The following is a 26,702-nucleotide window of genomic DNA, read 5'->3' as shown; positions in this document are numbered from 1 at the left end:
TATTTTAAAAGTGTACAAAACTTTTTAAGGCAGCAATTCTAATTTGTTTGCCATTATTACTTATGTTGTGAACATCTGCTTATGCTGCATTCTCCAACTTATTATCAGCCGTATTATTCCTCTAGGTGCTCAAGCAAGAAAATTGAGTCATCTTTGGCAGCTTCCTCTCACCTACTTTCCACATCCTGTTAGTCACAGGGCTGTTGATCCTTTTGATAACACTTGAAACCTGTTCCCTCCTGTCCTGTTCTATTTCATAGGTCTAATTCGGGTCCTCATAGTCTTGAACAAAGTCTACTGCAATAGCTTCAAAGTCAGTTATTTTATTATTTACTCCCCATTTTAATTCTTTCCTTGTACTATCACCAGAGTTATTCTAAAACAAGATCTGCTTAAAACCCTTTGGCAACTCTCTGGAAAAAAAAATTCAAACTCCTATAAACAGTAAGCAGCACCATTAACGCCTGTGTTTTTTTCAGCTGTTCATACCCACTTGTGTTTGCTAAGCCCTGGATCTATACTTTTCAAACTAGAGTACTTGTAGAATGCCCCAGAGTCGTAGACAGAGCCTCAGAATAGACATGGCTTACCTTCCTGAAGTTTAATTTTATTTAAGTATCTAGGGTAAAAATAAAATAGTTTAGTTGGTACATAAATTAAAATATTATTTTTATACTAGACATAATATTATGCTCTGTGACATTTGAGTGGGAATACAGGCACAGGGCCTTACAGGGGCTGATCCAGATTCCAGGCAAACTGTGGAGAGACTGAAAAGATCAGTGATTGCCAGGGGTTATTCTGTATTATATTATAATGATGGAAACATCATTATACATTTGTCCAAACCCATAGAATGTACAACACCAAGAGTGAGCTGTAATGTAAACTATCGACTCTGGGTGATTATGACGTGTCAATGTAGGTTCATCAGTTATAACCCATGTACCACAACTGTGGGGAATGCTGATAATGGGGGAAGCTATGCGTGTGTAAGGGTAGGAGATAAATGGGGACTCTCAGTACCTTCCCCTCAATTTTGCTGTGAACCTAAAACCATTTTAAAACAATAGTCTTAGTAAAACAAAAAAAAAAGTATATAGAGTATCATTTTATTCATTAGATATACTTCTGACAGAAGAGAAAAGGGGTCTAATAATAATTGGAAGCATTTTCTACAGGCCAGCTTCTGAGTATATACATTCTAAACCTTGTTCCTCCACCATGCTCTTCTAAGGCTGCACTCATTTGCACATTTTCATATTTCTATGTAACCTCTGACCCTGCATGTCGTCACCACTGATGCCCAGCGAGGTGGTACCGTGGATTATGTCTAACAGTAACTTCATGAATGGAAGTGACTCTATGCCACATGAACATATCCCACACATTCCAGCAAAATTTACTCCCATCTAAACTTCCCCTTAGCCACATCCCAAATTATCAGTCATTCCAGTATCACCTAATGCAAGAGGTAGTGTGACAGAAGGAGAGTTGGGATTGAAAAGACAGCAGTGTCAACTGATTGCAATTAAAATATCTTAGTTTTATAAATTTTACAAAAACTCATAACCAGGTGAACATACTGCTAGGGCCATTCCCAGGCCCTTGAAAAGGGTTTATGCAAGTGAGTAGTCCTGAAGTTTAAGCTTAACCTTCATTAGCTTCCTGGTACATCCAACGCTGGTTCAGTATAAGAAAGAAAGTCTGCTGATACCTGATCATATACATATTTGGAGTCTAGGGGACAGTTCGAAAACATATCTCTACAGTGTAGCTTTCAGTGCTTAGAATCATTCCAAGAAGCTTTCCCTCCTTGATCTCTCTACTTCCTTTTCTATCTCATTGGCCCTGCTCCATCTTGCTACTGCATCTTTGCCCATTTTTCTCTCCATCCTGGGAGATTATTAATGGGTACTTACACCCTCAGAGCATAGCATATACAAGAAATACTAATATTTCCCTTCATAATATTGATTTTCCCTCATGCCTTTAAATACTTGATGTGTTGAAAGACCTTTTCCCTCCTAGTGGAGAGGTCAAGATGGAAAAAAAGAAGATGAAGAAGACAAACCCTATCCCAAGTGAAAATATCAATACATAAGGATGATGGAAAATTTTGATGAATTTTAAAGGCAAAATAGATGAAATTAAAGAAATACCTCTTAGTAGTGAGCCTTTTCAAGCTGCAACTTCAGATCACCCGAATAACCCATTCATTCTTTGCCATTAATGGTTCTGAGTGGGAAAGTCTTAGCAACACTGCCCTCGACATATTCAATTATTAGCCCTTTCCAAAACATGCCAAGCATTTCATGCTTTACCCTTTGTTCTTTTTTGGAAGAGCATTTCCCTTCTTCTCTGCTAGTGAATTTTTACTCAATGTTGAAGGTCTAGTCAAAAGTTGTTTACTCTGTGAGACCTTCTAAGAACACCTCAAGCAAAATTAATTACATCTCTTTCTTTTCCTGTGACACCTTTAACCCCTATTTTGTCACTTACAAGACAATCTTATACTTAAGTATTTACCTGTCTCCCAATTAGGTCATAATTTCTATGAAGGCAAGGTCTTATTCTTCTTTGTAATCCTGGAACCCACCCTGCCAGTATTGTGCTGGTAAATGTTTAACAAGTGGCTCATGGGAGCAGGGCACAACTGATTGTAGCATTAGTTAGTTTCCATGTTGTAAATGCTCCCACTATGGCTGGGTTCAAGCTATCAGTGTGACATCCTTGAAAATAGAGGTGGAAAGGGATGCATAATAGCACACCATTATATGACATTTCCACCACACGAATATAATAGATGCACGGGTAATAATAAAATGAAGTAAAATAATTAGAAAATGGTGAGTTTTGAGTATTTCTTACCTTTGCTTTTAATATAATTAACTGTAAGTCTGTATAATTTCATTTTTAATAATGGGTCTGTTTAACAACTGGTTCACAAAATTCTTGAAAATTTAACAATCACTTCTCATGAGCTTGTACAAGCCAACCTCAGCACAATACTGTTTGTAGTTCCTTAGAAGAAAATGTTGACAAATCATAACAGTCATTTTCAGGGGATTCTATTAAAAAATCATGTTGGTAGTGGAGTAGGGACACTAATACCTCCCCCAAGTTGATAACTGATGTTAGCCTCGTAATCTATTGCATTTGTATGTGACTTGCTATCTCTTCAATTCATAAAAGTCTTCAAAATGGGTAGTCCATAGCGGCGAATCACAGACTAAGGAAAAGACTATTGACTATTTCCTAAGGTTCCTCCAAGTGTAACTTTCCCCCTCATGTAGATATGAGGTGAAAGGAAGCAACTATGACCTTCTACTCTCAGAATCTCTGCAAAATGATCTTTCATCAAGGAAATGATGAAGAGAATAGATGTGGTATCCAGAGCTGTCAGTATTTCCTCTGATAAGGTTTTACTAGCCCAGCATCGTAATCAGGCCACATGTCCTCAGATTGTACCTCCTGGTTCTGTTGGACAGAAGTGAAACAAGACGAGGAGGACCATACAGTCCTGGCAAGTCCCAAGAATGACTTACTGCTGATTTCCCTTGACATGAAATAAGATACTCCTGGGAGATCTCAGAATGCTTTTTTTTATTCCAAATGTTCATACCTCTGATGTTTGCTTTGTCATATAATAAATGTCTGTCTGTGACAGATAATTAGAGCCTAATAATGAAAAATAATTACAAATTTTCTTTTGTTAAAGCTGTAACTTTTGAGTATGATTTTAATAAAAAGAATTCCATTTAAGTTTTTTTTTCCATTTTGTAATGGCAAAAGAGTGGCAAATCAGTCATGTCATGAACTAAAGTAATATAATATGTGTTTATTAAGTTGTGCTATAATGCCTATGTCACTAAATTGGGTGGATTTCAAAACACTCTATCATAGCCCTTCAGGTATTTGGAGTCAAGGAGGAAGAGAGACTAAAAGCATCAGAAAATTAAGGCCATATATTTAAATATGTTTCAATAATTTAAAGCTAGTTATGTGAATTATAAGTATGCATTTCATGTGTCTCTAAAACACTGAAAGTTGCTTTTATTTCTGAGTTCCATTAAGATGTTACAGAAACAAAGGGACATGACTGGATCAGGGTCACCCTAGTAATACTGCCATCGTCTTAGCATCTCATTCACAAAAATTTGTCTATGGTAGGTCACAAACAAAATAGTCTTTTAATGTGAGTTACTGAAAGCTGGATGGGGTAGGAAGTAGATGTTAGTAGGGGAACAAAATGAATGGCAATGTATAAAAGCTAAATGCAGCATGACACACGGGCTTTCTAAGTAATGAATAATGATCTCATTCAGAGCTTCTGAGAAGCGGTAGTTTCATACGCAGTTCCTAGGGTGGATCAAAGAACCACCTAAATATGAGCATACATCTGTCCATCTTCTAAAAGAAGGGGAAATGCTTGACTGAACACAAAGCCTGAGTTAAAACACCAGTCTTGTTCTCAGAGATCAGATGATCTCTGAGGCACTTTTCATTGACTCTTGTTTGCCCTTGTACAGGCATAGTTATGAATAGTAAGTGAAGTTTTGTTTTCCTCTGAGCCCTAAAATATTTGGAAATAGAGAAATCAGTGTTCACAGTTGTTCAATGGATTTTTGATGGGGCAAAAATAAAATGACAATTTTTAGGTCAAAGATATTTTCAGTAATTAAAACCACTGGAGAATGAACACCTTAAGTGATAGTCACTCTGTATATAGAGAAACTTTGCCTGACTTATCTGAAAATGCCTGGCTAACTCTTGTAATATTTGCATTAGAAACTTTCTGAAAATCTAGATTTGCATCCTAGAAATCACCTTTTACTCAAATATGTTAATTTTAATTTCTAAAAATTTTCTGAAATTTTTGAAATATTCAATATGCATTAGACAAAGTAATGATTCTCATACTACTAAGTTCTGTATTATAATAATTGACTTCTCTCTCTTTCCTGATAGTAAATTCCCTGAAAATAAAATCCAGACACTTTTTGACTTTAGATTCTCAGCATAGTGCAGAATTACTATTTGATAAATGAATGATTTCTTGGAAAGAGATAGCAACATATTTTATTGAATTCAATTTATATTACAAATGTTAGTATGTATAGAACAAATCTGTAACAGATTACAGGAAACCACTAACAGTTGTTTTCTCTAGGGAAGGAGATGGGGAAAGGGGTCAGGAGGCCTTTACTTTCTGCCTTGGAGTCTTCTGATTGTATTTATCACAAACTTTCTCTATTACTTTCTTAATAATAATGTTTAAGGCCAAAAATGTATGGTACCTTAAAGCTTCATAGAACGGAAAACTTGGCAACTAACTCTCTTACATTCATATTGGAGGCTGCACAAAGTTTTGTTACTATTTATTTTGTTTCCAGAGGAAGAAAATTTTAATTTGAACATTTTTATAATTATGAACGTGTCATTTCTAGTTCTTTTCTGATTTCTCGGATTCAGCTTCCTTACATAGTTCTGTATCCATTTCCCTTTCTTCCAGTTTCCTCATTTAGTCATATCGCCTTACTAAGTGGCAAAAAACACTGTATCCTAGGAGATTTCACTCCACATTTTTCCTCATTCATTTAGAACACTATTAAACTCAAAATATTTACTTTCATGGACCCTTTATATGTATTAGTATATTAGCATGTTGTGTACGTATACAGCATTACTCATCTATAAAACTAGAAAGTGATGAATTTTAAATTTCTCTATTCTTCCTCTTACTATCCCTGTATCATTGTCAATTTATCTGTTAATGATATGGTTTATGCTTTCCTTTCACAAAGGCTTTTACTGTGCAGATTTAGTAAGGTAAGAAAAAAAAGTGGTGCTAAAAAGACATGGTTTCCCATGTAATAGAGCTACTTTATTAGCTTCAAATGGCATTCCATTGAAAATAGTAGCAATTAGCTGATCTATCCATTTAAACTAAAACACTTTCCTGCCTGGGAAATGAGCCATGATCTCCTTCAATTCTGAGAATTCTCCCAGGTATCTGAACTTACCTTGACTCCATTCCCCTCCTCCATTCTTCACGTCAAATACAATCTCCCCTTCTTTTTGATCTTCCTTTGCAGCACATCTCACATTCGACCTTTTCTTTCCATTCCCACTACTACCACTTAAATCCATGATCTGAAATATTGAAATAAAATCAACCTCAATAGCTTGCTGGTCACCTTCAGTCTCTCTTTACATTGGGGCTGGGTTGGTCTACCTTCCCCTGTTGCTACTCTTCTAGTGACTCGTTTCCTACTAATGCCTAAATAAAATCTGATTTCCCTTTGCCTGACTTTCAATATCCTTGGACACCTTTTCAGCTTGGTCTGTAACTGTTAGACATTCCATTTGTTCCAGTCTAGTTGGGATACTTTTTTATTCCCCTTCTAACAACTTACTCTTTCCTTTCTCCACCCATTTGCTTATACCATTTGTTTTAATAAATCTCCTTCAGTTTTCCTTTCCTACTTGTCTGTTAAAATCTTATATATACTTTGGGGTTAAATTCCATGACTTTCTAGAAGGCTTGCTTCGTTTTCAGTATAGGCAGTCTCTCCTGTGAATAGCTTTCTATTTATTTAAACACTCTTATGGCACTTATCACATATTTTCTTGTATAATTTATGTAGCTTTTTCTCTCCTTATTAACTTACTCATCTACTGTGTGTCAAGTAGTAGGCTGATGGGGATGTTTTCCACGGCAAACAAGAAATAATTGCTCCCTGTCTGACAAAGGATTAGTGATAAAGTATATTCACAGATGATTAAAATATGCTTAAAATTGAGATGCTCAAATATACATCTGTTTGTAATTTTTAATCAACCTTTCATTGACTGATTTGGGCCATACTTTGCCTTCTATTCATTCAGCAAAGATTTACGGAGTATCTGTTTGGACCCAGGCACTGTGTGATGGGGAGTTCTTCAGAAATTACCAGAACCTGGAGGGTTCTTTCTCTCTTGGAATCCAGTCACTGCCTCAGCTCCCAGCCCCTGCAAGTTTCACACACAAATGCAGAGACAAATTCCCACCTCCACGGATCCAGACTTAGGACCCTGGTCTCTTTCTTGGCCTCTTTTTCTATCTGAATTTCCTTAAGCTGACTACTAATTAAAGAAAAGAAAACCTTGGGACTTTGGAGGGAGGGGAAATGCTGGCCGGTATTCCATAAAAACCTCTCTGTCCTTCGGGATCATCCGTTGAGAACGCAGACATCAATCCCATAAGCTTGCCAAGGGCAAGGTTGATGGATTTTAGGTGTCCTGTGGCAAATGGTAAGAGTGAGGGATTACTCTCACCCACTCCACCTTGAGTACAGAGACTGAGTAAAGTTAAGATGGAATAAAAGATAATGTGACCAAAGGGGGAAAAAGCCATTTAATTCATTTATTCATTCACTTGTTCATTCATTCAAGGAGTATTTATTAATCATTTTTATGTGCCATGCACTCTAATAGATATTGGAGGTATGGTATTGAAAGTAGTCTCTGACATTATTCCCAGTGATAGTAAAAAGAGAGAGGGTATGGGGATGAAAAGGGGAGGATAGAGAGAAAAGAGAGCAGAGAAGAAGACTCTGACGTCACTCAAGACTGTCACATGATTGTAAAACCTAGGGATGTTTAGACTATAATTTGAGGAGTTCCAATGGAAGAACCATTTATGAAACTATTGTCCCATTGCATTCAGTGGTACCTAGCAGCCTATAAGAATTAATACATATTTCAAACATGCCTTACTTTAGGTGTGGCTTTCAAAATGTATATATGTGACTCATGAAGAGCCTTGTTCTATATGCTCTTGCTAAATTGTCAATTTTACATACATATTTTTTCTCATTAAGAGATGTTCTCTCTTGCAGTGGTGATTGATCAGCTACCAAACCATGTAAACTGTATTTAGACCACAATTGGCAGAACGTGTTCTAATGAAAAGTGTAAAACACCAGGCACTTTCCTATAATTCTGTGTTAAAAATTAGAGGAAAAAATAAACGCCCCTCAAAATGTTAACTTTTCAAATTAAAATGTATCAGTAGGTCCATGGGAGTCTATGAAATGTCTTGCTTTGTCACCTGAGGGAGAACTGAAGCTGTTTGTTTATATTGCGCTGCCACTTCAGCCGTGAGTCAGGAACACTTTATCCTCCCATGGCATGAATACTGGGGGTGATAGCAGACAAAATAAGTACTCAGAGCAATATTCTACTCAAATTATTAACTCTGTAGCTCTTGATAAATAAGATTTTATGCTAGAAGCATCAAGTTGAAGATATGGCACCAGCGATGTAAATTGCTGTTGCATTCACAAAGTAGGAATGAATGCAAAGTACAAATGACTGTGTGCCCTTGGATGTGAATTTCCCCCCAGGATAGTGTTTCTCAGCGTGTGGTTCTCAGGTAATTTGCATCACCTGAAAATTCAGATTTCTAGGCTCTGCCTACAGTGATTCAGATTCCTCAGGTCTAGGGTAGGCCCTGGGAGTCTGTACTTTGAACAAGTCCTCGAAGGAGTCTAATACAAATTGAAGTTTGAAAGCTAGGGACCTAGAAGCAAAAGAATCTTTTCCTGTCAGTCAATGTAACTAAGTTGTTAATAGAAATAAAATTATAATAATTACATGTTCAAAAGTAGAGAATATATGTCATACACTGAAAGACAGTGTAAAACAAATTTATCTTATTGAAACTGTTCATAATCAGCCCCACCCAGTTTTTACCAAGTACATGCTGGGTTTCCCATATTTATTTAGAAAAAGAAAGCAACATCCAGAGACCCAATAAAGAATCTGGTCCCGAAAGGGAAAGGAAAACCTTTTCTGCAAACCTCTGAGCCATCTCCTGCCCCTTCTGACCGTGTCTGTTTTAAGAGCTGGTGTCCTGCAGGAAGTCCCAGGTGGGCTTTCTGGAATGCAATTTCATACTCTGCCAGCTCTCCCTGCCCTTAACTACTTGGAGTTCATTGAAGCTCCAGGCAGCTCTGGCAGCCAGCTACGTTTCTCGCGCAGTTCCGTCTGCTGTCCCAGGACCTGGATGTAGATTCCATGGGAGATGCCGTAAGTAAACTTGATATGGGAGATTTACTAGCTTGTAGGACAGAGGTTTTGGCAGAGCCTCTTCAGAGAGGTGTTGATAGAAAAGTTGAGATTTATGTTACTCAACATCTTGACCTCAAATAGTGTTTGTTTTGGGTTCTTAGGTGTGAAAGGCAACTTTTGCCCTTCTAAAAAGTAACAGACACTGTAAGTCTTGCATCTCATGTTTGCTTTAAATCAGCTAATAGAAAAAATGTACTGTATATTCATGCAAATAAATTAAGAAGTGAGTCTGAAATCCTTTTATGCAATAGTCCCATTGATATTCCTTTCAAAAGCAGTGTTCTAAAGTATATTGATACCGATTCAACAAAAATCCCCACATTTTATGAAGCAAGATTATATTACTCAGAATTCATGCTAATACAAAAGGCAGAAACCCAGTGCAAACTGGCAAGGCATAAGCCTTAAAGATTATGTATGTTAATTGATGTGCTGTGAATGAATGGCTTCAGGCATTGCTGAATCCAGGGGTTCAAGATGTCATAGCACTGTGACTTTCACCGTCCAGGGGTGGAGCTCATGTCATAGCGATCAGTCTTTCAGTCATTTATCACTGCAAGATGCTTCCCTTATGGTGGCAACATGATAGCTGGTGGCTTCAGACTCTCATCCTACCAATAAAGATGAAAGAGATTTTTCTTTTCAAGAGTTCTAGGGCTTCCCTGGTGGCACAGTGGTTAAGAATCTGCCTGCCAATGCAGGGGACACGGGTTCAAGCCCTGGTCCGGGAAGATCTCACATGCCGCGGAGCAACTAAGCCCATGCACCACAGCTACTGAGCCTGTGCTCTAGAGCCCGCGAGCCACAACTACTGAGCCTGCATGCCACAATTAAGTGAAGCCTGCGTGCCTAGAGCCTGTGCTCTGCAACGAAGACCCAACCCAGCCAAAAATAAATAAATAAAATAAATTAATTAAAAAAAAAAAACAGTTCTAGCAAAAGTCCTAAATATGAGTCTCATTGGCTTCATAGAGTCAGTGTCCAGCTCTGAGCTTATCCCTGTGGACAGGGGAGCAGGTGACATCAATTGGCCAGGTCATAGGCCCATTCTTAGAGCAAGGAAGAGTGAGGTAAGCCATGACCAAATCACGTGGATCTCAAAGGAAATTCTCTAGTGCTGTGACCAGAAGAAGAAGGAATAAATGCTGGGCAGGCGACTAGCAACTATGTCTATTACATAGGTACATCATAAGTAATAAAATGTAAAAATCTACAGGAAATTAATCCTAGGGTTAGGAAATGTAAGGGAAACAGCAGTGGGCTTTTTGATCCCCACTCTTCTGATGAGATTGCAGTCTACTTTGATCTAGTATAGATGAACATTCTTAGCTAGAATACTTTTAATAATCTCTTCTTCCCTTAAACTGTTGAATAAGCAAGGATGTTACACTTTAGTGTAAAATGAAACCAATTTAAGAATGCTCTTTGGTACACTTGTCTAATGGTAATAGATGTGGTAGCTTGACCATTGCTGTGTCATTAATTCACTTAGTTTTTTTCTCATTCTCTGGGGAAAAATTGGAAATGATGCCATTAGATCTTCACTTTTTTCGTAGGAGTCTGATGATTAGGAAACTGCTTTGTTATTTATTTTTAATTATAAAACACCCAGGATTCTTTGTGGTAGATGTCATCCAAATAAAATGATTGTTGGTGAAAATACCATCATCCAAGCACATTTTTTTAAATGAATATTTGTAGTTCTTCACATTTTAACTCTTTAGATTTGCATAACTATTTAAATATATATGGAGAGAGGTCCAGTTCTTCTTTCTCAGAGAATTTCCTTATTCATTTGTCTAGCTATTTCCTAGTCTCTGCATCTCTCCCACTCCCAGGTCTCCAATACTTCCTCGTTGTATAATTATCATTTGAGCAGCTGGAACTTTAAAATTCTCATCAAATAAGTGGGGCTTAGCTAGGCCTTGGTGATCAAAAAAGGTCATGTTTAAGAAAAATTGAAAGAAAATACGATAATGTTTTTAAATGTAATTTCTTCATGGCTTATAGTTATGGCACAATGACTGTGGTTTCTTCCCCATAGATTGCATATGATGCTACTATCTGTGTAATATTTGCTGGTTTATGTTATTTCTGGGCAGGTCCCAGTAGTCATTCTTATCGGGCTGCCATGGGTATACGCTTTTGGAAGCTGGCCTTGATCCTAAGGAGTGAGACTAGGAATCCAACATGTGTCCAGTTCCATTCTCAGCCCTCTAAACTATGTGACTTTCTTAGTACTGACATAGGCACTGGCCTGCATTACCTAATCAGTGGATCACAGAAAAAAGAACTTTCCAGACAGCTTCCATTTGTATGTGACTTTCCATTTTAGAAACTATTTTCATGTACATTATCCCACTTGAGTCTCATAATAGATGAGGTATCGTTATCCTAAATTTTCGGGTAGACTGGAGCTTGAGGACCTTTAGTAAATTGTGCCAATTTATGTAAGTAGGAAATGACAGTGTCAGGACTTTGACTCTGGACTGAATGTATATTCTTTCCATCATGCTGTTGCCTGGAATCCATTCTGGCATTTGTAGACTGTGAGACAAAGCAAAGCATGTGTGGAAGACCCTCTGCCATTGTTCGTGTCCATAAGGAAGGCTGCAAGGCTGAGGAATTTCAGCTGGCAAGCATAAAGGCTTGAGAGAAATTGAGACACTGGGAAGAGAATGAACCAGTAGGAGACATCTTAAAGGACATTAAACCTACTGAATGCCATTGCCTTGCCATCTAAATTTCTGAAATATTATTTAAGAGGTACTGACTTTGCGTATAAGTTCTTGCGCTGCTTGTATCACAATTCAAATAAAATATTTTCATTGAATGTCACGTATTTTGAAATATGTAATGTTTAATACTTTGAATTCTTTCAAACTTATCCCATTTACTAGTATGCAAAAAGAAAAAGCATGCTTTTTCTCTTTTGAGTCTTTTTTATATATTTTCAAATTTTAATGTAAATTTAGAGCATATATTTCCATATCAGAGAGACACACAAATCAATGATTTGGATCCCTAAGGGCAATTATTTTATGTCAGTTACTTTATTGTTGGGACTTAGAATTGCAAAAAGAAAATATTTTATCTAACCTCATTTTTATCTTGTTTCAAGAATGTCAATTACCACTGTCACAGTTGATTTTTGGGGGCTATAGTGCAGAATGGCATAAGGTTGTCAGTTTCATTCATCAGTAAGTAAGATATGACTTGATTTCTAACCGAGGCCTACTGTCTTTCCCTTGGTGATATTATTTTTCTCTCGATTTCCTCACAACGTTGTATTTACACAGTTAAGTACATAAAATCCAATTTGAGTGGCTGGAAGCAGATCAAATGGTTTAATAAACTCAGCTTTATTTATATTAGGTGGGGAAATCAAAGCTGAGGCTGATAATTTCTGTGCCCATGAAAGAATCAGAGACCTCATTAAGCCCACACAGAGAACCAGGTTAGAGACTGCTTATCTTCCACATTTCCTGTATGAAATAATCCTGTGCCATCTCATCAGCTTTTATGTGAATCTCTACCAAGGAAGTGCAAAACCAAGGTAAGTGTAAATCACACTGGCTCTTGACAAGGGCTGGCAGCAGGTAGATAATAGTGTGGTTGTACCACCAAATCATTACATCTGTGTGGCACAGGCCCATGGTGACCCTTGCCCTGGTTTTTCAGAAAATCCTGCAGCAGTTCTGAATTTTATTTTAAAAGAAGGGTAGTGTCTAGGTAGAAAGCATAATAGTATCTTCACCTGGAGCAACTGCAACACTCGGAATTCAGATTTAGATGCTTCATATGAGCCAGGGTATCGTACATCCAGGGAGGGAGCCAGTGAAGATCATTTTTTAAATGATTGCCTACCCGGGAGAATAGGGCAGCACGGTTATTAGTGTACTCTTCAGTCAGCACGATGGCAACTGAGGATGGGAATACAGTGACAGATTGTAAAATTGTGCAAGCAGTTGTATAGCACGCAATGCAAAACACTTTGAAATTAGAAAAAAAATGGTGGAACGGTTCATAGAGTAATCACCACCTTCAAAACAATTCCATTTTGAACTAGTTAAAATAGCATAATCATTGTCTGTCTTGTAGCCTTATGTGTCCGACTCAACCATCCACTGTGTATATCAATGCAGTCTCAGTTCTGTGATAACAGATCTTTATGGGTAGAATTTATAGCCGAGTAAACATATTTCTGCTAAAGCTAGACTTAAGCTTAGATACATCCAACTGCTTATAGAATGTCCATGGAGCTCAGGTGGGAAGAACCACTAAGATTACCATCAGAGAGAGTTGAATAGTTGAGCTATAAAAATTTTCTACGACCTCTAAGAACTTCTTTTTTTTTCCTGCCATGAAAATAGGCAGCAGGAAAAAAAATCTGACTGAAAGATTTGATTCAGATGCTCAACATAGAGTACCCCCTGTGCTTTAAGATTTATGGAAAGGAAACCCTCTAAGCAATTTTCTAAGTCCTGAATACATTTGGGTTCTTATTTGTGTAATGCCTATAATCAAGGCTAAATAAAGACAGCTAAGAGTTTAGCTTGGCCTCTGTTTTCTTGAAATGGCTAACATCCATTTATAGGCTCATAAATCCTTCAAGTGTTTCCAACTGTGGGATTTGCGGAACCCCCCCCACCCCCATTTATGAGCAGCTAGAATTGGGTCACAGCTTGATTACTGGTAGAGATACAATTTTGGGGAGATGAATACAGCAAGTTAGTTTCCCTTAATGTGAGGACTGAATTTGTCCCAGTAGGTTTACAAGTTACACTTTTAGCCTACAGCTTTCTGTATTGCTGTTTTAAGATGTTACATTTAAAGAAGACAAAAGAGCTAACAATACCTAAATTTAGGTGTGAAATCCTGGGACCTTTGAAAGGAAATTTGAGATCCTATGATTATTTCTGTCATTTTTAAGCTCCCTGTTGTCTCAGGTCTTACTTCCTTCTGTGCCAGTTAAATTAGAAGTGATTTCTTTTTCCCTATTGAAGATCCTGCAGGTGAATTTAAGATCTAATGATTTTAAAAGGGGATCAATGCTTAAACAGAAACCCTTACTTATAAGCAAACTTACATGTTACAGTTTTACAGTTAATAAGGCCAGTGTTTAAATGTTAAAAACAGTCTTATGACTAAAACACTGTAACATGTAGTTAAACTATGACTTTAATACAAGCACTACATACTCAGAGCATTAAGATTAATCTGCAGATGTTCACAGGCTGAATTAAGGGTGGGATATCAGAGCCCAGGGGAAAAGTGTGATAGTCTAAAGAAGTGGTAAAGGTGAGGTGATAAAGACCTTACTTAGAGATGCAGTGGGAATGGAATGGAAAACAAGGACCTGACACCAGAAATACAGTTGTTGCTATATATTCAAATTAAAAGGTATATGATTCCTCTCCCTTTCTTTTGTTTGGTTTTTGAGCTAGAGAATTGTTAATTTTCTTGAACTGTTGCAGGTTTAGTTGCCCAAGAATAGTGGGTGAAAGATATTTGGAAATGCTTTCTGGTATCAGGTTCAAAAATAAATCATATCCACACCTATGTTTTCTATCTCATAATCTCAAAAGGATCCTAGGCCACCCCCAAGATGCAGGGTTTGCTTAGGGGACAGGGAACCCAGAGTCCTAGCAAAGCTTCCCCCTGGAGCCCTGAGCAAGGCTGTTAGAGCTACGTTTCCTTTTTTGAAAATGCAAGTGTTTATACTGACAGAGATGGGATGAAAAACACAGAGTGTTACTTAAATGCTTTTAAAATATTATTTTTGTTTATTTTTAGAATGTAAGTGTAATAACTAATATATAGCAACTAGTAACTACCCATACTAGAACTTCACACATTAAAGTTTATCCCTTCATGGTTTTCATCCTATAGACCAGTGGTTTTCAACCTTGACTATACATTAGAATCACTTTTTGGAACTAGTACTAAACCAGTTTCTGTACCTAAGGCCTAGGGCCCAGATGTGAGTAGGTTCTAAAAACTCCCCTGCTGATTTAAATGTGCAGCCAGCGTTGAATTCCTCATCTCTGGATGCCCAACCACGTAGCATTGCTTTGTCTCAGCTGTTTGTTCTCTTGGTGACCTTAGACATTTCCTCCATGGTATGACTAGCCTTATTTACTGTGTGATGATTTTGAGACAGAGAAGAATGGCAATGAAATTGAAGGTTGGAGCATTTTCATTCTAGATGAAGAAAGGAAATTCATGTTAGTGATATCCTGTTTTAGAAAGGGAAGCAGTCTCTCTATTGCCTGAATTATTTTTGTAGATTAATAAACCCTAAGGTAATGCTCTATTAAGCGCTCTTTTTACTCTGCCAACATTTAGGGTTTGAAAACATTAAACCTTTGTTTACATCCTCTATAAATCAGCAGCGATTTGTTTCTCTCCTGGGATTTAACTAAGAGCAGTGCTCAGTTACACACACATATTAACAAAGTGAACAACTATACAAAATGATTAAAAGATGTAAAATTAAATTCCTAATCCCCAGAATATGCCTCTGAATATGTGCATATTTCATAATGAGGGCAACTAGGTTCCACTAAAACTTTTACTTTTTGGTTAAAAAAAAAATCAGTTTGTTCTCGTAGACACAAACTAAAGCATGAACATTTCTGCAGGGTTTAGAATGCTGCTTATTGCATAATGGGCTAAAGAGGGCTCTTTCATTTAAGGAGAAAGCATGCCCTTTAAATTTCACGCCAGGCTAAGTGACAGATGAGACAGTTTACATCCACTGAGATTTCAGTAACTTGATGCAATAGCCTTGGCAACAAAATTCTACCAAATGAAAAGCGTCAAATTGCACAGAATGGTGTTGGTAGCCAGTGGGTCTCCGCATGGACTTCCCTGGGAATTGTGCCAAGATAAAAGGCTTTAAAGTTTCCATTGCTACTTCTGAGTTATAAACTGCAGCTTTTTGAGCTCTCATTAGACTAGGAAAGTTGAATGCCTATAACAATGTCCTCTGACCAACCCCAGCGACCTCGAGAACATTCCCAATCCATCCAAGTAGGAGACCTGCTACACACTGAGTAACATATCCCTATTCTGCATAATTCTCCCTCTCTTCTCTCTAGCATCCCCTTGGTTCTCTGTTCTGTTTTTCCATTTACTCCTTCTCCCATTCACAGTCTCCCACCTCCTCCCCCATGCAGAACTTAGCTAACTTACATAAGAATCCCACAATTCGTCAGGGACAAAATCAGGAGCTAGCGTATTGTAAAAACAATAAAGTTGCCCAAGGGCAGAAGGAAGATTTTGAGGCCATGTCTTACCTATGCCTGACGATTAAGCATTTTAATACCAATTATCAAAATGGATGCACAGATACCTTTAAAAGAACTTGGGATTGATTTAGGATAAAAATGATTGACCTTTGTGGACAGAGTTGGAACAATGGATATAATTACTTTTGAAAATGTAGGGTCTTTTCGGTTTTGAGAGACCTTGAGGAAAAGCAAACTCTGAGATAAATAAGGTTTATTTCTGCTGATCTCTCAATGGACTGTCACAGGCAAAAGACAAAGCCAGTGGTGTACTCTTCCCCTCCCTTCTGCCACAACATTCAGCCTATAAACCACAGCCATCACCAGTCAGCAGCAGTGAAAAGACACCACACAAACTCTTAATGTTTGTTTCCATGAACGGCCACTGCATTTATGCCAGTACCTCCACTGATAGCCCAAACAGGGAATGGAAAGAACACTGTTTTAGTGCTCTTATTCCACTGTGGTTGGCCCAGGAGCTCTGGATATACTGGTAAAAAATAAGGCATAGTACATAGAAAAGCTCAGCAGATGAGCCTCAACACATGAAAGCACCTCAATTCTCAACAAGGCAGAGGTGACAAATTTGAAGAATTGGGCACATTATATTGATGAGATGATAACCCAAAAATGCCATCTAACAATAATAATAATAATAAATACCTATTGAATGCTTACTACAAAGTGCTGCTATGAAGTACATACTATTATTATCATATCCATTTTAGAAATGAGAAAACTGAGGCACTAAGTAATGACGTAAAGCTTGTACAAGTCACCCAGCTAACAAGTGGCTTAGCTGGGATGTGAACCTGCTCCCAGGTCAGTGCTTTAAACCCCTAGCCTACCATTCTGCTGACTTTTAGGAAACTTCTGTGACTTACAGACAAGATTAAATATTTGCAAATGCTTTAAAGCAGAATCGGTATGATGCCAACAAATGAAATGTAAATATTTCATTGGAGCAGGGCATAAAACAATGCCTTTTACTTTCTTTTATTGGAGTATAATTGCTTTATAATGTTGTGTTAGTTTCTGCTGTACAATGAAGTGAATCAGCTATATGTATACCTACATCCCCTCCCTCTTGGACCTCCCTCCCACCCCACCCCCCCTCCCACCCATCTAGGTCATCACAGAGCACCTAGCTGAGCTTCTGTGCTTTATAGCATGTTCCCACTAGCTATCTGTTTTACACATGGTAGTGTATGTATGTTGATCCTGATCTCGCAATTCATCCCACCCTCCCCTTCCCTTCCCCCTCTGTGTCCACATGTCCACATCTCTATTCCTGCCCTGCAAATAGGTTCATCTGTACCATTTTTCTAGATTCCACATATATGCGTTAATATACAATATTTGTTTTTCTCTTTCTGGCTTACTTCACTCTGTATGACAGACTCTAGGTCCATCCACATCTCTACAAATGACCCAATTTTGTTCGTTTCTATGGCTAAGTAATATTCCACTGTATATATGTACCACATCTTCTTTATCCATTTAAATGTCCAAATGTCATTGGACATTTAGGTTGTTTCCATGTGCTGGCTATTGTAAATAGTGCTGCAGTAAACATTGGGGTACATGTGTCCTTTTGAATTATGGTTTTCTCAGGGTATATGCCCAGTAGTGGGATTGCTGGGTCGTATGGTAGTTCTGTATTTAGTTTTTTAAGGAACCTCCATATTGTTCTCCACAGTGGCTGTATCAATTTACATTCCCACCAACAGTGCAAGAGGGTTCCCTTTTCTCCACACCCTCTCCAGCATTTATTGTTAGTAGATTTTTTGATGATTGCCATTCTGACCAGTGTGAGGTCGTACCTCATTGTAGTTTTGATTTTCATTTCTCTAATAATTAGTGATATTGAGCATCTTTTCATGTGCCTCTTGGCCATCTGTATGTCTTCTTTGGTGAATTGTCTATTTAGGTCTTCCACCCATTTTTTTAATTGGACTGTTTGTTTTTTTTGTTATTGAGTTCCATGAGCTGTTTGTATATTTTGGAGATTAATCCTTTGTCTGTTGCTTAGTTTGCAAATATTTTCTCCCATTCTGAGGGTTGTCTTTTCGTCTTGTTTATGGTTTCCTTTGCTGTGCAAAAGCTTTTAAGTTTAACTAGGTCCCATTTGTTTATTCTTGTTTTTATTTTCATTACTCTAGGAGGTGGGTCAAAAAAGATCTTGCTGTGATTTATGTCAAAGAGTGTTTTTCCTTTGTTTTCCTCTAAGAGTTTTGTAGTGTCTGGTCTTACATTTAGGTCTTGAATCCATTTTGAGTTTATTTTTGTGTATGGTGTTAGAGAGTGTTTAATTTCATTCTTTTACATGTAGCTGTCCAGTTTTCCCACCACCACTTATTGAAGAGGCTGTCTTTTCTCCATTTTATGTTCTTGCCTCCTTTGTCATAAATTGGGTGACCATATATGCGTGGGTTTATCTCTGGGCTTTCCATCCTGTACCATTGATCTATATTTCTGTTTTTGTGCCAGTATCATACTGTCTTGATTACTGTAGCTTTGTAGTATAGTTTGAAGTCAGGGAGCCTAATTCCTCCAGCTCCATTTTTCTTTCTCAAGATTGCTTTGGCTATTCAGGGTCTTTTGTGTTTCCAAACAAATTGTAAACTTTTTTGTTCTAATTCTCTGAAGAATGCCATTGGTAATTTGATAGGGACTACATCGAATCTGTAAATTGCTTTGGGCAGTATAGTCATTTTCACAATATTGATTCTTCCAATCCAAGAACATGGTATATTTCTCCACCTATTTATGTCATCTTTGATTTCTTTCATCAGTGTTTTATAGTCTTCTGAGTACAGGTCTTTTGTCTCCTTAGGTAGGTTTATTCCTAGGTATTTTATTCTTTTTGTTGCGATGGTAAATGGGATTGTTTCCTTAATTTCTCTTTCTGATCTTTCATTGTTAGTGTATAGGAATGCAAGAGATTTCTGTGCATTAATTTAAACTTAATTAAATTAAAATTAAAATAATTAAAAATAAAGCAGTCATAGATTATTTGACCACTGTGTTGCTTTGGAAACATTAACCAAACTACTATTTAAAAATCCTGCAATTTAATTATTACATAATGTATATTTTTCTATCTTGGTGCAATTCCCTTTCCCTATGTTGTAACACAAGTCTTGAAAAATGGAAAATGTCAAGATTAAATCTCTGAGCTTGATATTGAGAAGTAGTAGGAAAATAAGTATATGCTGTTAACTAGGGATGACTTTGGATTGGTGCCTCCTTGGATTTCAGTTAATAGAAGGAATGTGTTCAATGTTGAAGCTCTTAGGGAGGTTTAATAGCACTTTGAACATGAACATTCCTGAACTCATAGGTGACAGCCATCTGTGCTGCGAGTGGATTTTAGAGGCATGCCAAAGAGACCTGGCAGGTGGGAGACGGGAACACTGAAAGCCTTAGTCAAATACCTCGTCTATCAGTAAAAATGAATGTTTTCATGAAGACAAGTGAACCTCAGCTCTTATAGTGTGATGAGGATAGGACCAAAAGTCCACAGTACTAGAAATCAGTCCTCCCTGCCATTAACGAACTGCCTGACTGGAGGAAAGGAACAATCTCTCAGTTATTCATTTTCCAATCCATAAAATAATTAATGGACTAAGTAATGGTTGCTAACCTCTTTGATAATCTAATGAAAGCTCAGAACTTTCTCTCTTGAGAAACGTGCAGGCATAAATTCAGTGGTGTTCTTGGACTCCTAAACATCATCATAAAACCTAGGTTAAAAACATATAGGTTAAATCTCTCACATTCTTTACAATGCCTACTTTGGTGTAATGCTGAGAAGTTGAGATACAGTGGATGTGTTTCTTTGTTTGGGAACAAGGCAAGGCCACCCCAGAATATGGAAAGATATAGGAACAGCATGAGAAAGGGCATCAGAAGGTTATTGGGTTAGTTGGGACAGGCAGTCAGTGACAATAGGGAGGTCATTGAAATGAGAAGGCTCAGCTCTGTGCCGAGGATAAACTGGAGTGACTTGACGATTGTGCTTGCAGGGGAGGGGGTGACAAAGATTTTAATTTTGCTCTACTGCTTTGGTGTACTATGCTTTATACCTTCGTCCAGGCTGTCTAATCAGGATCTCATTAAGGAAAAGCTTAGCATTGTTTGAGTTCTCTTTCCCACAGCAGAGCGAAAAGTAAACAGCAGCCAAAGATAAACAAGGAACATTGCTCTTTTCCTGTGTTGTACAATAGTAAGTCTAATTTATTGACAGTATTGTTGGTGGTGTAAATACTGAATCTTACAATTAACTTTTTTTAAGAGCCTACTGGTTTCTACGCTTTACCAGGCCAGCAGACTTTCTTTTGTCGTTAATGGAATTTGTTTTCTAAATCAGGATTTCTTAAATAACGGGCTTTGTGTACTAGAAGACACTAGAGACCACTTGCTATTCAGGTCCAGTGGTTTGTTTTGTTTTGAATTCTTTAAACCAATGAATGGCTGAATTTCAGCATTTCTCTGTTTTTGTTTCTTGTAAAAAGAGTAGAAAGACAGATTTATGAGTAAAGAAGAGTTATACATCCCTGCTCTTGAATCTGTTTTGAGGCCATCTGGATCATGGTGTAGGGAAGGATTCCTACCAAAATCCATTCCTACCAAAATTCCTCTTCGCCCTCATACCCAGTTATCTACATAAACCTAGAGAGAGGGCCTGACCCCGTAGAACCTAGAGTTTCAAACAGAGCCATGGCTGGCCTGGGTTACAGGCCGGGTTTGTGCCAGAAAATTACATTTACCGAGGTCTGCTTCACCATTCCATCTTGACTGCTTGCTTATTTACTTGTGGCTATATTTTCAAAAGAATTTAAGCTGTCTTTGATATTCTTAAAGTTGGTTTTGGTATCTTTTTATTTTGCGCTTTGTTTGTCTGACCCAGCTCACATCCTGCTCCTAAGCTGATTCTCCCAGCAATAAGGCCCATTTACACATGGCCAGAATCTAACACACTAGAAACATCCTAATCATCTGGTGATGCCTTTCCCTGCCCCAGTGTTAAGACATCTGTGCCATCCAGGACCAGACTCTTTAAATACAACCTGTCCCAGACTTACCAGACTCATTGAACATGACTGAACCAAAGTCCAACAAGTGAAAACATTAGGCTTTTTTTCTTAGTTTTCTTTTTTAAAGGCATACTACATAGGTACAGTTCAACTTCCCTTTCTATCCTCTATATTATGAAGGTTACTGTATATCTTTTCTACCAATGTTTATTTTTGGTTTTTTTATAAATTTATTAATTTTTGGCTGTGTTGGGTCTTTGTTGCTGCGTACAGGCTTTCTCTAGTTGCAGCGAGCAGGGGCTACTCTTCGTTGCGGTGCGCGGGCTACTCATTGCGATGGCTTCTCTTGTTGTGGAGCACGGGCTCTAGGTGCACAGGCTTCAGTAGTTGTGGCAAGCGGGCTCTAGAGCACAGGCTCAGTAGTTGTGGCACACGGGCTTAGTTGCTCCGTGGAATGTGGGATCTTCCTGGACCAGGGCTGAAACCCGTGTGCCCTCCATTGGCAGGCGGATTCTTAACCACTGCGCTACCAGGGAAGTCCTCTACCCATGTTTTGTTTTGCTTTTTTATTTTTGGCTATGTTGGGTCCTCGTTGCTGCACGCGGGCTTTCTCTAGTTGCGGCGAGCAGGGGCTACTCTTCGTTGCAGTGCACGGGCTTCTCATTGTGGTGGTTTCTCTAGTTGTGGAGCACAGGCTCTAGGTGCACGGGCTTCAGTAGTTGTGGTACGCGGGCTCTAGAGCACAGGCTCAGTAGTTGTGGTGCACGGACTTAGTTGCTCTGCGGCATGTGGGATCTTCCCAGAGCAGGACTCGAACCCGTGTCCCCTGCATTGGCAGGCAGATTCTTAACCACTCCACGACCAGGGAAGCCCTACCCATGTTTTTATACTCTTCATGAGCTACATAGAATATTGATTTATTTAAATGTACCTATCCTTCTGCCTTTTGGTTGTTTAATCAATGTAATGTTTTAGAGATTATTCCAACATGGTACATATACCTTTAGTTCACCTATTTAAACTATTCTCCTATATGCCAGGGTATAAATAGAATATGATTTATTTCTCCAATTTGTTTACTATCAATAGATAGACATGTAGATTTTCCCTGATTTTTTGTTGTTATAAATAGTGGTTCAGTGAACACATTTGCATATGCAAAAATGTGCATATGCAGAAAATAAACAAAAATTTCTCCGGGACTTAAAATTAGAAATGCATGGAGGCACATCTCAAACATTAGTGGAAATTGACAAATTGCTCTTGAAGATGGTTGCAGCCATTTATACCCCACCAGACATATATGAGCATATCCCCACAGCTCTGCCGACACTTGGTAACTGGTCCTTTCAAATAATTGCCCATTTTTCCAATAGATAGTTTATCCTTTTCTAATTGATTTTAGGAGTTTGAATAACTTTTTTTCATGATAATAACAATTTGTCTTAAATATCTGCTTCCAGTCTGTCCCTTGTCTTTTTAATTCTGTGTATCTAGTGAATATTCAAGTTGATGTGGTCATATTAAACAATATTTTCCTTTAACATGTACTTTGCTTAAGAAAAAAATCTAACCCAATACCATTAATAATCTTTTATATTGTCTTCTAAGATATTTGAAGTCTTATTTTTTACATTTAGATATTTTATTTATCTGGAATGTATTTTTGTGAGTGGTGTCAAGTAGGGATTTATTTTTTAAAAAATAGCCGCCAATTGTCTCAATACCATTTATTGAGAAATTTATTCTTCCCCCATTTATTTGTCTTATACTAAAATTCCCCTTCGCATGTGGGTAGACTCTTTCTTCTGTTCCTTTTGCTTATCCCTGTACCAAGATCATACTCTTTTAATTGCTGCATATTTCTCCTATAATCTGTGCGTGATAAGATTATATTTATAGATATCCTTATGTTAAGCTATCTTTGAAATCCTTGGATAAACCCTACTTTGTTTTGGTCCACTCTTGGATTCAAATTACTAATATTTAATTTAGATTTTTTGCATGCATCTTCATAAGCAAGATTGGTTTTTTATGATCCTTCTCATACATTTCTGGCCCTTTGATATCCAAGTTATGGTAGCATCAAAAAATGAGGTGTAGAACTTTCTATTTTGTAATATTATTTGTATAAGATGGAGTTATCAATTTCATAAAAGTTTATTTAACACTCACCTGTAAAACCTTAATGACCTGAAACTATAGGGTGAGTTTTGACTCTAATTTCTTTAATTATTTTTAATCTATTCATGTTTTCTATTTTTATTGAGTCACTTTAGAACTTTTTTTCTAGAAAACAGTTTATTTCACCTAAGTATTCAAATTTTTTGGCATAAAGTACTTGATATTATTTTCTAATACCTAAAGTTATATCCCCCTTTTCATTTTTAACACTGTTTTTTGGCTTTCTTTCTTTTTAATGACCAGAAATGCCAATGATTGTTCGTGTCTTTTCAAAGAAGTAGCTTTTTAAACAATTACGCTTCATTAAGGTGACTAGTAAACTCCACTGAATAACTACTATATACCAGACTCTGTTCTAAGTGATTAGGATGGGGACAAAAAGAGAACAGTGAAAAATAAACAAATCCTACATCCCTGCTCCTGTGGAGTTTATGAGGCAGAGATGAAAAACAAATGTAAAATATGATTAATTATATGAGATATCTTAAGAAAAGCTATGGAAAAAAGTGGAGCAGGGTAAGCAGGAGCAGAAGTGCTATAGGGTATGAGGGGGCATGTGGGTTGCAATTTTAAAGAAGGTGGATAGGGGAGGTGTCACTGAGAAGATAAGAATTGAACAGATTGAAAGGGGGTGGGGAAGTTAGCCATGTGTGTATCTGGGAAGAAATTCCTGGTAGAATTTCAGTGCAAAGGCCCTAAGGCAGGAGCATTCTTGGTATGACTGGAGATTGAAAAGAGACCAGTGTGGCCCAAGTAGAGTGACTGAGAGAAAGAGGAAAGGAGAAGTTAGGGAAATAGGTAAGTGTAATCACTCTGGGTCTACACTGAGACAGCTCTGGTGGGAATGACAGGATCTGATTTCAAACGTAAAGGAAGCAGGGTGAAGTTAAGAGGCTATTGCAATAATAGAGACAAGAGATACTGACCACTTAGCTCAAGGTGGTAGCAGTGGGACTGCAGAGGTGAACTTGGAATCATCTCTCTGCTGTTTTTGTTTATTCATTTCTATTTTAGCAGTGTTGGCTGATATCTTTATTATTGTCTTCCTTCTACTTTCTTTAGTTGAATAATTAACCACCCTTTCTTAACTATTTTGTTCTAATAATTATAATTAAACACTGTATTTAGCCAAATCCCTAATTATATAGTTTATTCTTTCACTGTTTTTCTAACTTTTTTGTTTTTGTCAACTTGATCTATCAGTTTCTGAAAAAAATGAAATTTCCCAATTAGATTGTAGATTTGTTGATTTTACCTTATATCAGTGTTTGCATTATGTATTTCAAGACTATCTTGTTAGGTGCATATAGGTTTCAAATTGTTATATCTTCCAGGGGGGAATTGTTCTTTTTATCATTAAATAATATATCTTTTTATCTCTATCAGTGCTTATAAGCTTTCTCCTCTATTTGGTTTTGTATTAGTATTACTATCGCAGTTTTCTATTTTACTGTGGCATTTCCTGACCTTTTACTTTAAACTTTTTGGGTATGATTTTTAGGTAAATCTCATGTGGCATGTATCTGGATTTGCTTAAATCAAATCTAAGCTTTATTAGCTAGTGGGTTTAATACATTTACATTTACTGTGATTGTTGGTAAACTTTGAGTTATTTCTGCTAACTCATTTTGTATTTTTTGTGAATCTGAGCTCTCTGTTAGCTTTTCTTTTTGCTGTTCTTTCACTGGTTTAATTAAGCAATTCAATTTTTACTTACAGGTTTGTGTAGTTTTTGAATATATAAACTTAGCAAAATTTTTAAAGTTAATAGTGTCTTTAACATTTTCTTGAATGATACAAGCACCTTTATTTCCTTGTGTGGTGTATGATTTTTTTTTAGTTTAAGTTTAGCTAGACAAAGGTTGTTTTCTACAGGAATTCTCTGTGCACTTTAATGGGTCCTATACAATTAACATGTTCCAAACCAATTTTATCTTAATTTCTCAGCTTGATATTCCTGATTATATGAGTATGTGAATTTGGATGCCGCATCTAAATACATAGGGTAGGGGTTGGAGTTCAAATTTCTGGCTGGTAACTGTTTTCCACTTCTTCAGGGCAGTGAGCAAAGATTTTTCTGGCTCCCCTTTCATGATCTTGGCAGCCATTCACGGGTCCTAGATTTCTGCATGTAACTCAGTTCTACAGCTTGCAGGCAGAGCCCTGCCACCTCCACACAGGCATTAAACCCAGACCTCCCTGGTTCTGATTGCTCTGTGTCACAGGACTTGCAGCCCCCATTGACCAATGTGTGACTTTAATTTTGGCGTGTAAGGGTTTGTTGTGTTATATGTTCAGTTAGACTATATGTTTACATTTTTAGTATTCTTGTTTATTTACTTATTTTTTCTTGTTTATTTTTAAAGTAATTTATTTGGAGTAGAGGGGAATTCAGTATAGTCAACCATATTGACTTAAAGTCCACCTCCACATTTTTACTTTAAATTGATATTCAGAATATTAGTGATATTGTTTCATATTTCTAATACATTGTTCATTGTTCAAATACATTGTTCATTTAAAGTTTTTTTTTCTTCTTTTGGGTCACCAAATATTTTAATTCCTTTATATAAGGGAAATAAAATTCAATATATAGAAATTCTCAACCAGCTGCTGTTTTGTGATAACTTGTTTTTATATATGAATACCAAAATTTAAAAATTTTTAAACTTTTAATGTTTGGTTGAGTGCTTCTAAGAACATGGGAACAGTGATTGCTTTCTCTAAATCTTCCAAACTGCAGCTAGAAGACCGAGGCCAGGGTAGGCTAGGAGGTTACCCACACATTTTTCTGAGACTTGTAAAAACCAGTCAAGGTCAGTCTAAATACAAACCCATAACATTTCAATCCAGTAAGACCTGGATGCAAACTTTAAGCAGGTTAAAATCTGACTACCACGAAACTCCTAGAAGAATTAACACAAAAATTCATAGATACTGCACTGAAGCAAGGTTTACTGAACATCTGAAGAGAGATGCATGAAGGGTGACATTATTAACATCAATTAATGTTTTGTTTTAGAAAAAGGATCCTTTTAGAACTTTTATTTATCAAGTACTCCATCCTCCC

General features: G+C 37.3%; 2 protein-coding genes across 13 annotated transcripts in view; one reads left to right on the top strand and one right to left on the bottom strand.

Moving 5' to 3' along the window:
- The window catches only part of ADGRV1 (adhesion G protein-coupled receptor V1), a 560,219-nt gene that overhangs the window by 409,043 nt on the left and 124,474 nt on the right, over positions 1 to 26,702 (top strand). The gene's annotated exons all lie outside the window — the stretch shown is intronic.
- LOC309659001 (uncharacterized protein) overlaps positions 1 to 26,702 on the bottom strand; it is a 64,698-nt gene that overhangs the window by 10,760 nt on the left and 27,236 nt on the right. For 9 of the 12 annotated variants that reach the window (XR_014262476.1, XR_014262477.1, XR_014262478.1 and 6 more), the window contains one exon: positions 10,038 to 15,321. Coding sequence is in view for 2 of the 12 variants with exons in the window: in XM_082458326.1 (XP_082314452.1) it covers positions 6,027 to 6,156 (130 nt within the window). In the remaining 10 variants the exon portion in view is untranslated. Of the gene's footprint in view, positions 1 to 6,026; positions 6,157 to 9,084; positions 9,729 to 10,037; positions 15,322 to 18,368; positions 24,839 to 26,702 lie in introns of those variants that run through there. The other 3 variants (XR_014262475.1, XM_082458326.1, XM_082458327.1) reach the window with 3 other exon arrangements.

The sequence above is a fragment of the Balaenoptera physalus genome (genome assembly GCF_965194825.1).
Source record: "Balaenoptera physalus genome assembly, chromosome: 3".
NCBI lineage: Eukaryota > Metazoa > Chordata > Mammalia > Artiodactyla > Balaenopteridae > Balaenoptera > Balaenoptera physalus.
Note: the sequence above shows the minus strand (reverse complement) of the source record. Positions and strands in the feature narration are given on the sequence as shown.